Genomic DNA, 12,326 nt, shown 5'->3' on the forward strand with positions numbered 1-12,326 from the left:
ATATATAAAACTTCTTCCAGCAAGGGTGCAATAATGAAGCAGGGAGTTTGGCATGTGGTCATGTGACCACTCGTCTGGCTTCCTGATTGGATGGGAAGCTTAGGAGGCCACAGCCACACTCCCTTGCAGCTTCCCAGACACAGAGGACTGCAGCTGTGAGGAATGTAAGAGGCAAGTGCTGCTGTGCTCTGTATCGCTGAGCCAGTCACAGAGAGATCTTTATGATCTCTCCACCAGCTCAGTGACTAAAAACACGGCACCTGCTGTTGCGGTTTTGGTGCTGGGTGATTAGGAAGTGCCCAGGCACACCCGGAACACAGTGTGCGTACGCCTATGATTATTATACACATGAAACTACATTCACAGCCAAATGCATGCATTGCGTTGGTGTATGTTGACATGCATTTTAAAGGTGCGTGTTTTTCGTTTTCATTTCAACTGACTTGAATAGCAAACATGCAACACACTCAAAATACTGTACACAATGTGGGACGTTTCCCACGTGCACTTTAAGGCAATAATGCAATTGAAAAAAAAGATAATTTGGGTGTGTATTCTGTGCATTTAAAATGCTGCCAATGTATGACAAGTCATCTGGTGTTACCAGCTCTAATAAGCCATCACTACCTCACTACCTCAAACTGACAGTATATCATTGAATCTCATATTGACCTACACGATTTCAGACTACAAAATATTTTAGCTTTTAATAAACCAAATATGTCACATTCTTTAGGCTTCTCTAGAATATGTACAAAATAAATAATTGGGAAGTCCCTTGAGTGTGGGGAGCAAAAACTGCTAGGTCACCATTGGAGTCTCCAAGAAACACATGAACATGAAGACATTGGAAATTAAACTCATTAGCCTCTCCAAACCCTTAATATCAAACTGGGTAGCCATTTTTAGCATCAGCTCTTAAAACTCATTGCTTAGGCTGCACATACAATATAGGGAAATATTACGACACAATATCATATGACCAAAAACAAGACCCAATGGTACAAAGCTGTGAAAGAATAGTAATATTTATTACAACAGACAACGGTAAGTTGGAATAAAGTACAAGGGTTCAGGAAAGTAGGAGAATAAAATGGCCACCATGAAGTCTGTTAGTGAAGTTTGGGTTTAGAAGGGCTGAAAAGTGATATGGAAGAAATATACTTCAGACAAACAGCTAAATACACTGGTGAAATACATATATAGGAGCTGTTTTACCTACCAGAGGATTTACATTTCTGGTCATCCAGTCCTAAAGTTTACACAGCTGTGCCGCACAGCACATTCCTGTTTTAGTTGCTAACATGTCTATCAAGCAACCGACAAAAAAAATGTCCTCGATTCTTTTTTGCCGGCTGGTTGAGAGTGCCGGTTGCTTGAATGCTGGATAATAAGGAGTTTACTGTGTATCACAAATTCTGTCCCTGCCCCAGCCTGTGATTGAGCAATTAAGTATCAGCAGACATGAAGATAAACTACTTTCTCTATGACTCGGCTTTCTACTCTTTTCAGCATGTCCCTTGTTAGCACATAAAGTGATATAGATGATAGCTGCACACCTTACAGCTCTCTGACCGATAGTAATAGATTTGGTGCTTGAAATGACCGCTATGGATGGCAAATACTCAGCAGTGTAGAGATAGGTCACCAGCACTCAATTAGTTAAAGCGCAACAAGTAGTAGCTGCTTTATTGAAGAATATTGTCACAAACGTTAAAATGCCACCGGGCTGGCAGAGGGGTCACTTCATCAGGGCGACACAGTGATCTACACTATCTCTACAGTGCCTCGTTAGCACATTACTATTGCAATGCAACTGATTGGCTCCACCCTCTCCCAGTCTGCTGTACAGGGGACTGTAAGAGGCTAATACCAGGTCAAACCACTGCGTGCATGAAAAAAATACATTAATTATGTATTCATCAATACAGAACTACATTAATCTGTGTCTTTTATATCTGAAGTCCAGTTTTAAATATATTCTGCAGGTCCCTTAATTACTGTGTGCAGATGCCCAAATTCTCTAACATGGTTGCAGAGATGATTGTATCCCAGGCCCTGTGTAGGCTTACGGTTAACAACTGCCTACATATGCTAGGGATGAAATTAGAAGCCTCTCCCCATAAGGCTTTATTTGCACGATATTCTAATTATTCGAGTTTCACTTGTATATATTTAATATTTAAAAGCCCCCATCCAAAATGCTGGCCTTTCAAATGAAACTGCCTTAGTACATCTATAACTCATTTTTTCTCGAGGGAAAAGCATTGAAAGTCAATGTACTCTGTAACCCCAAAGTTCACTTGTTTATTAAAAAAAAAACAATCATTCTACAAGCCTGAATAAAATAGTCCTCTTTTCTTTGAAGTGAGCACAGCAGTTTGTGTGATTTTCTTTAACCTATTTTTGATGATCACCAGATAGCCCCTTTAGGAGAAGAGTAAATATGAAATGCTCAACTTATTATATAAAAGTGACAAAACTAATGACAGCATCCAGAAATGGAGAGAGGAGGAAAAAATAAAGACAGAGAAAGAGCGGGGCAACTTGTTAGCTTCAGACAGAGTTATAAAGCATGACAAATCAATCTTCTCAACACTGATGAATCGTGGAGCAGGATTATACATTTCTTGACTTGTATATAGGAAACCATTAAAATATTACCATTAAACCCAGACACTAAGGAACTGGAAACACCCTAGGGCTAAGAATGTCAATATTCCACTGTGTTTTTTCATTACTGAATTCTGCTACAGACTTTTATAAAAGAATGATGGTAATGGGAATCTCGCCTGAGCTCATGTCATGTAAATGCATTCGAAGAAACAGGCAAATCTAGAAAATACATCTACAATATAATATCCTATTTCCATAAATAGTGAAGCTTATATGTGTTCTACTGAGGTTAGTGAATTGTGGAATGTGTCATATTTCATACAAGAAGGGAAAGATAACATTAAAAAATGATGGCTTTTGGAAAAAAGTAAGTAAAACAATATAGCTTAAAGGAGATATCTAGATCAAATGGAAAGCCTATAATTGTCTCTGGTCCATCCACTTACAGAGGGCTATACTCTCTACTACTGCTATTTTGCATGCATCAGAGGGACCTTTATCAATCTATGACCCATAGTGCTTGCACTCGACAGCACTGCACTCAACATGCCTTCCATGTATCAGACATATTGTAGTGGCTCTCCAATGCATGCTGAACTCATATCAATGCCCAAAAGTTGTCATGTTGTATCAAAATAAATATCCACCACTGATATCGTATAACTCCTTTTTATACCACCTCTACATGTTGATTTCAACAGCTGGGAGGATGTAATGAAATAAGAAATGGAATGGATCATGTGATAGTTCTTCAACTGACAGCTGGAATGGGTCACATAATCTCCTATGGTATGTAGCTAAGGTTAATTCACAGGAGCACATCACAGCATCTTGACTGATGCCCCTTGGTGATTTCAGCCCGGCAGTCTGACAGGCATTAGGCTGGCAATAGCAGGAACAGTGGTTTGTTTAAACTGTTATAGCTGATGGCTGAAAAATAACTTACCATTTCCTCTTTATATTATGGGCCATTGTGCCCTTGTTTTTACAAATGTATTTAACAGCACACAGTAGAGATGTCTCATTGTTATGTGACTTCACGCATCATAAGTACACAAATACTCATTAAAACACTGATCTCATTATTTTATGCCTGCAGTCAGTTATAAACCTAAAAACCCACAGCATTTTTCCTAACTGTGAAGCAAACTTCATTTTCACAGAATTCTGAATAAAACCATAATACACTATACACACATTGCACAGATACAAACGCACATAAGGATTTCAGGCTTCGAAAAGAAAAAATCCAGAGATTAATAAGGATCTATGGTATTAGCAAAGAACAAACAAAGCATGCAGCTAGTATTTATCAGTTACACAGACTTGTCCTTACTTAGCATACATAATCCATCAGTGCAGTTTTTTGACTGTAAAACGGGACCATCACAGTCTTTGCCTCCATTTCTAGGTGGGGGATTTGTACAGTCCCTACGACGCCAATGTGTGCACTCTGTCCCACATGTAGACCATTTGCTCCATGCAGTCCATGCTCCATCCTCTGAGAAAAGAAAGATGTATAGGTCAGTGGTGGTTAACATATTGGTTATGCGGTCTTGAATATACGTAAAGTGATAACAGCCCTAGAATACTCAAAGCTATCATGTTCCTCTCCGTCTCATCGGGCTATCTTGGCCCTGGACGCGGAGAAGGCATTTGACAACGTCAACTGGCAATGGCTCAACTTAGTAATGTCTCACATGGGCTTTTCTGGCACTTTTTTCCACTTCATCTCTACTATGTACACATCCCCTATGGCCAGAATCTTCACGTCCACCGCTCTCTCCCCCCCCATTCTCCTTACATAAAGGCACACGCCAAGGCTGCCCTTTGTCACCCTTGCTTTTTAATCTGGCATCAGAACCCCTGTCCCGCTCTCTGACCTCCTCTCAGTGTTTTCAGGGGATTCAGGTGGGTTCGACCGAACTAAAACTAGTTCTTTTTGCAGATGACATCCTAATGTTCCTCTCTGATAGTCACGCCCCTTCCTCATCTCCCAATGAATGTTAAGAGGAACATCCTACTGAGAGACACTATTATCACTTGGAGGGAAGTCAGGTAAATCTACCATCTACCAGGCATGGTAGCTCCCCTGATGCCTATTACCTCCACTCCACACTTCCCCTCAGGAAGTGAGTCCGATACATTCAAAAAATGGACCCTCAAAGGCATCCAAACCATTTCGGATCTCCTGTCGGCCCAAGGAATGTATTCACCACTGTAAACACCCTGTATCCCTGAGTGACTCAGGTTGTCTGTATGTCCTTATTTCTTGTTGTAACCCAATAAAAATTTACATGCTCAAAAAAAAACAACATATTGGTTATAGGGGGCCTCAAGTGTGGCCCCTGTCATCATCAAAGGGCTGCACATAATATTCAGTAAATGCTACAGAGTGTTGTCAGAGTCTGCAGGCATGCAACAGAAATGAACAGAACCTACTGGCATGATATAAGAGGTGGCCAGAGATGGCAGACATGCTACAGGAGATGTCGAGAGACTGCAAAGAAAGAGTTGTCTAGAAAAGACTAGAGCTATGCATTAGGACACAATAGTAGACTAGTGACACATCACCCGAGACTGCTAGAGATTACTGCAATTACAGCCCATTTTCAAATCAATGCTTTTACATTCGTGCTCCCCACAGCCTCCTTAAACATTACTTGTCCCACATTTAAAGTGTATCTCTAGGCAAGTTTTGGATTGGGGAGGAAGAGTTAGACCCTCTGTTCAGTTTTGGTTGCTGTCTGTGTCCCTATTGGACAGATTAATCTCTCTTTGTCCTATTAACCATTGTCATCAAGAAATCAAGTGAGGGAAAATCCCGAATGTTAGAATTGTTCCCAGAACAGGAAGAGGTAATGGGAAAACTTGCAATACGGACACCTGATTTTGGAACAATGCGAAGAACAGGAAGAGGTGAGGTGAAAACTTTCAATATGGGCACCTGCTTTGGGAAGAAAAGACTGGAATTCCTCTCACTTTGGGTGATTTCCTCTAACTTCCTTTTGTGTCTATTGGAAAGGAAGTGAAAAGTAATATTCCCAAAAGTATACAGACAGAAAAAAAATAAACTGACATTTAAAGGAGAACTATGAGGTGAGTGCTTTTCACTCAGCCTCCTAGTTCTAGCCGACCTGTGACAATGAGACTGTCACAGGTCGGCTCAGTAGATCGGGAAGTGAGCAAACACACACCGCCGTGACAGGGGAGGGGCTGGATTCCCCCCCCCCCGCTCCGGTGGAAGGGGGAGGGGGCGGGTACAGCTGGCTCTGCCTCTAGATAGGCAGAGCCAGCTGTCACTCACGCAGCTGGGCGGATCCAGACATAATTGTCGGGATGCGCTTCAGCTGTGGCATCTCAGTATACCGCGAGCTGTAGCTCGTGGTATACTGCAGCATCTCAGTATACCGCAAGCTGCAGCTCGCGGTATACTGAGCTTTGGGTGATGGGAGGACGCTAGTTTGTGTCCTCCCGTTACCCTAAGGAGAACTATGGGGGAAAGCCCTAACCCCATAGTTCTCCTTTAACTGTTGGAAGTTTTTAGGCTAATCCAACACGATGTTGACAAAATCCATACACACTTCACCCCAATCTTTTATGACATTTAGACTAAATTGAGATGTTTTAAAGGTATGCATGAAGGGCTGAAAAGTCTTAAAGGTAAATGCAGTGAAACTTCTTGCATGTCTCATCATAACTACAATGTTTTATGTTTCTATTGTTATTACATCATGTGATAATACCTGGGCACAGGGTAGTGCAGCTTATTTTCTGAACACTTTGTCCATCACAGACAGATCCACCATTCAGTGGTGCAGGATTTGTACACATTCTCGTCCGTTTTTGGAAGCCTTTTCCACACCGGTTGCTGCATGCAGACCACTCTGTCCATGTAGACCACCCTCCATTCACTAAAAATTAAAACAATAGCAAGGTATTTTATCACAGTTATGAATAAACATGAATGTTATCTTATAATAAAACCCAACTCCAAGCAAGCAATACTGTAATTATGCACTCTGTGTGCTTCATTAACTTCCAAAAATATTAAATCGTTGCATCCCAATGATATCTACATTTTTGATTGTGGGTGCTTGTGTGGATGGGGCTGACATTAGGATTGGTTAGTGATAGGTGAGCTAAGAACTGTCCTATGATTGCTGCTGCATCAAGCAGGGCAGTGGAGCATGGTGACAGCGTCAGTGTTGCAAATAACACCTTATGATAGGTAGCAGTGGACTCTCTGTCTGTCTGCTGCTTAGATACAGATGTAATGGGGAGAGGGTGGGCTGCATTAGCATTCAGACAGTTCTATGTAATGGCCACTTGTGCATCACTGTCATGGCAATGATTCTCTGGACTACAGGGGATGCTTACATGCCACTGTGGAAGGGACTGGACGAAGCTGGATGTCATCCAGCCTTGAATATACCAAGCAGCAATGCCAAAGTGCATGTCTTCTGTGTGGAGCACAGAGGGGAAAAAAACAGAAGCCTGAATTGCAATGCATAACAAAGTACATGTACAGTTCAATAGTGAGGCTGGAGTTGGGCTTAATAGCAGTAATGTATGTTTAAATGTGTGTGGTATGACACATATATTTGATATTGCAAGCCAAGTTATCAGTGTCAGAACAGAGCGTCAGGATGGCCTTACAACAGCCATAATCCTACTTTAAACAAACAAGCAAACACTGTTACATTTATAAGGCACCATGTTTTTCAAGTGTTTTGCCATTCCGAATCAAGGTAAACCTCTGTTCATTGTAATGTTATGCAGAAAACACTTTGAAGGACACCACAGGCTCAGGTCTGTATTTTAAGTAAAATACAGGTTTACTGTAGTGTGAAGTAAACACTGAATATATATGCTCTCCATTTTGAATAGCCCCCTGATCATTCACTTTGCAAAGTGAACATTTGCTTAACTTAGTGAATAGACCTCCTATAAAAAGAAAGCATTTGAAATACGCGATTGCCTATTAGCTTTTTATTTTGAGCCTTATCAGTAAGTAAAAGAGTTTTATTGCAGGTTTTTCACTGTATCCCTTTGATATCAGTATAAGAACAATACCAATACAACCCTATCTCACTCTACTAAAAAATGTTTTCATTGGAGAGGTTTCCTATAACTTTCTGTCTGTGTGTGACACACTGCGACCAGGACACAAAGCAGTAGGAAATCTCTCTAGAGAATTGACAAAGAAAGCAATAAATGTATTCCAATTCTAAAACAATTATCATATATTTATTTCAACCATGTGAGTAGCTGTTCATTTTCAACATGGCTGACAGCCATTTCCAGTAACTGAGGAGTGAGAAAATGATCTGTTACCGCTCCATAAACAGACTGATTATCATGCAGTCCTGTTGTAATTGTAGATATCAAATTAATGCCTTTGGGTATTTAAACTGAAAGATGGAGTTGGGAAACACTGCACTAGAGTTATCAGACCAACTGCTGATTTATTTGTGCGGTTTACAGTTATTCTGCACTTTGTTAGTAAATACTCATTAGTGTGTCTAGTCAAGGCCATAGAAGAATGAAAATTATATTTACTGCCACCCACCAGCAACAACTACTATAAACGCAATAGAATCATTTAATAGTCAATAAGGTATTTCTTTTCCAGACTTCTGTAATCCTTCTACTGCACATCAGTCAATGGCTTACCATATACGATTACTGTAGCTGTCGTGCTTCTTCTTTTGGCCACAATGTTTTTGGCAACACACGTATAATTGGCAGTGTCTGAGAGCCTTGCTTGTTTGATGATGAGGTTATGATCAATTGTAATGTAAAAATTCCGATCTTCCACAGGATCTATGACATCCTCATTTTTCAGCCACTCCACCTATCAAAAGAAAGCATTTGAAATATATAATTGCTTGTTAGCTGTTTATTTTGAGTTCTATCTTGGTAGGTGAAGAAGTTGTATTGCAGGTTTTTCACTTTGCAAGAATATTATATTTTGGAAACAATTTAATGATTACTGTGCATGTAATTGCTGAGCTGAATGGCTCTCGGCTCTGAAAGGTGGCCAAAGTGCCCTGGTGAGCAGAAATCCATAAGCCGCTTCTTCAGTCTTGTCATAAGCCAGTGTCCTGAAGTAGATTGATACTAGCAGCACAAATAAAAGCAGAACAAATAGATGCAGAGCTCCCGTGTCATAAATAAAGATCTCTTCTTTCCGCAAATTGGTTAATTTTATATATTATCTGCTGAGCTGTGTGACAGTTCAGCTGCTCTATGAAAAGGTTCTATCTATGTAAATTGCCACCTAAATAGAATGTTTTAGTATTAGCAATAGATGAAGCTATTAATCCAAAGTGCAAAGAGTAATAAAAAGAAGGAACAAGAAGGATGCTTACTTGTCTAATGAGAACATTCTTTCATGTTTAGAGTTTTACAGACTTGTCTGTTGCGTACACTAAAGAATTTAAAGGCACACTCGCCTACGCAACTTTTTTTGGCCTTGCGTAGAGTGGGGAAGAGTTGGAACTACTGCTAGGTTTTATATGCTGTATGTGCCGCCATTCTTTTTTCTCTACCTCTCCTGTTTGACTGAGCAGGAAGTGTGGGGAAACAGGAATACAATTCTAACACACAGTTTTATATGATCCCATTAAATAGCTTAAAAGCAAACGTTGGGGTTTGAACTATAACACATGCTCTACTTTTATTTCTCTCCATATTTACAGAATTCAGAATTCAATACCTTGAATGAAGTGGTACATATTTTTAAGCTATTCAATATTCAAACAATATTCAAAGCTATTGTACTGATTTCTCAAATCAGAAACATAGGAATGAGTTTTGAAAGATATACAGTAGAGGCCCACAAATATTATAGAAAGCACTTTTCCATTTTTGGTCACAGTTTTTAGAGTATCAAGGAAAGGGTCTTTTATAATGATGGTTTCAGATGCTAATCATTGATAGATATCAATATGTATCTGTTAAAGTCTGCTAATTTTGATGTCAGGTGATATTGAACAACCTTTTTCATAATGTGCTAAAGCGTAGACCTCCTTTCCTGTAAATCAAATTATGTATATCAGAAAACATTACATTTGTGTAGCCTCCCAGTCCAGCAAGTATTGCCTATTAAATTTTGACGATATTAGCTACACAAACCATTGTTCTGACAAGCTCTACTCTCATCTGCTTACAGTCTTACAGGATTATGGGAACATAAACATGCCATCATATACACAATACACACAATAATCAGCTGTGAAAGCCAATAAGAGGCCAGACATATTGCCGTATTGCATGGCATCACTGGGTAGCTGACACTTGCCGCAGAAAACTCAACTGTCTCAACAATGCACATGTATGGTAATACTCTCTCCTTCCCATATTCTGATTGAAGAGAGAAAGATCAATGAGTAACACATTACCTTTTGAAATGTAAACTACACAAATACAAAGAAAAAAGGAAAAAATAAATAAAAAATCCCCTTTATATAGAAAAAGCTAAAAAAAGAATAATTTGAAATGATAGTCACTGTGCTCTCATTATAAGCAAAAACCTGCTAAAACATCATCTCAATATGTATTGACAGTCCAAATAGTTAAATCAGATCTAGATTAGAGATGGCCAGCCGGTTCGATTCGAACACAAGTTCAAATCGAACATTGGCTGTTCGAGCGCTCGCCGAACTTTTTGGGATGTTCGCGGTCTGTTCGACCTTGCAACGCCCCATACTACAAAGAGCACTTTGAAGCTCTAATTGGTTAAAGACTTGCACCTGACCACAGGTCAGGTGCAAGACTGCCCAATCAGGACTGAGTACTCATTTGGAGCCATGATTGGGCAAAGTCATAATGACTCTGCCCAATCATGTCTAGCCTATCAGATGATGGCAAACTACACAATTGGGCGGAGCTAGCTGTCACCACTAGCTCCGCCCAAATTGTTTATGTTTTTTTGGCCAACTGTCAAAATGTCATTATGCGGTGGGGAGAGGGCGGGACTGCCTACGGCGTTTTAAATGTTTTTTTTATTTCTATGTATTTTTTATTCCGTCGTTGACGTGGACAACGCTGGACGCCATGATTGACCATGGATTACGTTGGTGGATCCATTTTGTTTTTTTTTTAAATAAAAGACATGTCATAAACATGCCTTTTGTTTTTTTTTCAATTAAAGGAGTTTATGAAAAGTCTGGACTTTTTACTAACTATTTGATTTAACCCTTTAGGGAATCGGTAGGGGTACAAGTACCCCTTACTCATTCACAAGGGAGGGGGCGGCATCTGGGTGCCCCCTTAATTAAAGGGGTACCCAGGTCAGGGTTGTGGGGATGAGGCCCTTGTTCCCATCAGCACAGGGACACCCTCCCTGTGCTGAGGGCATGTGGCCTGGTGTGGGAGGGAGGGGGGCGCTCGCTCGCCCCCCTTTCCGGCCCTGCCAGGCCTATGCTCGGATCAAGGATCTGGTATGGAATTTTAGGGGGGACCCCACATTTTCCCCCCTCGTTTTAGGGGGTGGGGTTCCTCCTTAAAATTCCTACCAGACCTTAAGGGCAACACACTTTTTTTGAGGAAATCACTCATCTCATAGTTCTCCTTTAAGGGCCTGGTATGACTTTTAGGGGGAACCCTACACCGTTTTTTGTTTTTTTTTAATTGGTCCTTCCTAACATTTCTACCAGACCTAAAGGGTCTGGTATTGTTTGGGAGGGGGAACCGCACACTTTAAGAGAAAAAAAAAGTAATGTTGTTTTAGAAATGTCAGTTTTGCTGCACCAGGTTCTATACATCGTACAGATCCGCCACTTCACAGGCAGGTTAAAGGGACCCCCAGGCACGATATTTAAAGGAATTTTTAATTTTTACTCTTACCCTGTAAGTCTTGTAAAAATCACTGTTGCTTTAAAAACGTTGTTTTTTTTTTTTTTTTAATATCATTGATTTCTGTCCCTCAGGGCAGTACCCGGATCCCCATAAACTTTTTATTGCCAATACATTGCATTCAAGGCTTGAAAATGGGGACATTTGATTTTCAATGTTCTACCCCCATAGACTTGCATTGAGTTCGAGTTCGAATTCGAACTTTTCACACGTTCTAAAGTTCGAATTCGAACTGAACACGGGGGTGTTCGGCCCATCACTAATCTAGATAAATGTGTATTTTGGGTTTCTAGGACCAGGGTCACTCATTTTACATTTAAGATCTCTCTTTCTAGTTGCTTTTGCTACACAATCCAACAACATTTGTGGCTAGAAGCAAGCATTACTAACATAAAGTAGTTATAAACCATAAATGGATGACAGTTGGTTTGCTATGGCATTGTTTTTTTTTTATAAGAAAATACAATTTTCACATATTTTTTTTTTTGCATCTCAGTACTCTAAATCTCTTCCAGCCTCTTAGCAGTCACTTTCTGTCTACATGTTTTTGCTCCAGAGGCAGTTGAATCTCTCTGCACTGCACCAGACTCCCGATGGTGGCAATGGTGGAACATATTCGTGCAATAACCACGTATAGTCTCCACTGGATATGATTGTGACAGGTTGAAAATGCAGGAGAGAAACTGAGTAAAAAGGGATAAATCACTGTCACCCTATAGCAGGAAGTGCCCGAACAACTACACTGATCATGGCATGATCACCAGATAACCAGGAGGTGAAGATTTAAAAGTGACTTTCATTTCATTTAGTTTGGAGAAGGCAGGAGAAGTGAACACTCTAGGCCAAAA

General features: G+C 40.3%; 1 protein-coding gene across 1 annotated transcript in view; it reads right to left on the minus strand.

Moving 5' to 3' along the window:
* UNC5C (unc-5 netrin receptor C) overlaps window positions 1-12,326 on the minus strand; it is a 353,904-nt gene that overhangs the window by 58,832 nt on the left and 282,746 nt on the right. Inside the window, exons 6-8 of the mRNA XM_018554497.1 lie at window positions 8,293-8,473; window positions 6,363-6,530; window positions 3,953-4,117 (exon numbers count right to left, since the gene is read on the minus strand). Coding sequence (XP_018409999.1) covers window positions 3,953-4,117; window positions 6,363-6,530; window positions 8,293-8,473 — 514 coding nt within the window. The remainder of the gene's footprint in view (window positions 1-3,952; window positions 4,118-6,362; window positions 6,531-8,292; window positions 8,474-12,326) is intronic.

The sequence above is a fragment of the Nanorana parkeri genome, unplaced genomic scaffold (genome assembly GCF_000935625.1).
Source record: "Nanorana parkeri isolate BGI_ZX_2015 unplaced genomic scaffold, ASM93562v1 scaffold162, whole genome shotgun sequence".
In the NCBI taxonomy this organism is placed as follows: Eukaryota; Metazoa; Chordata; class Amphibia; order Anura; family Dicroglossidae; genus Nanorana; species Nanorana parkeri.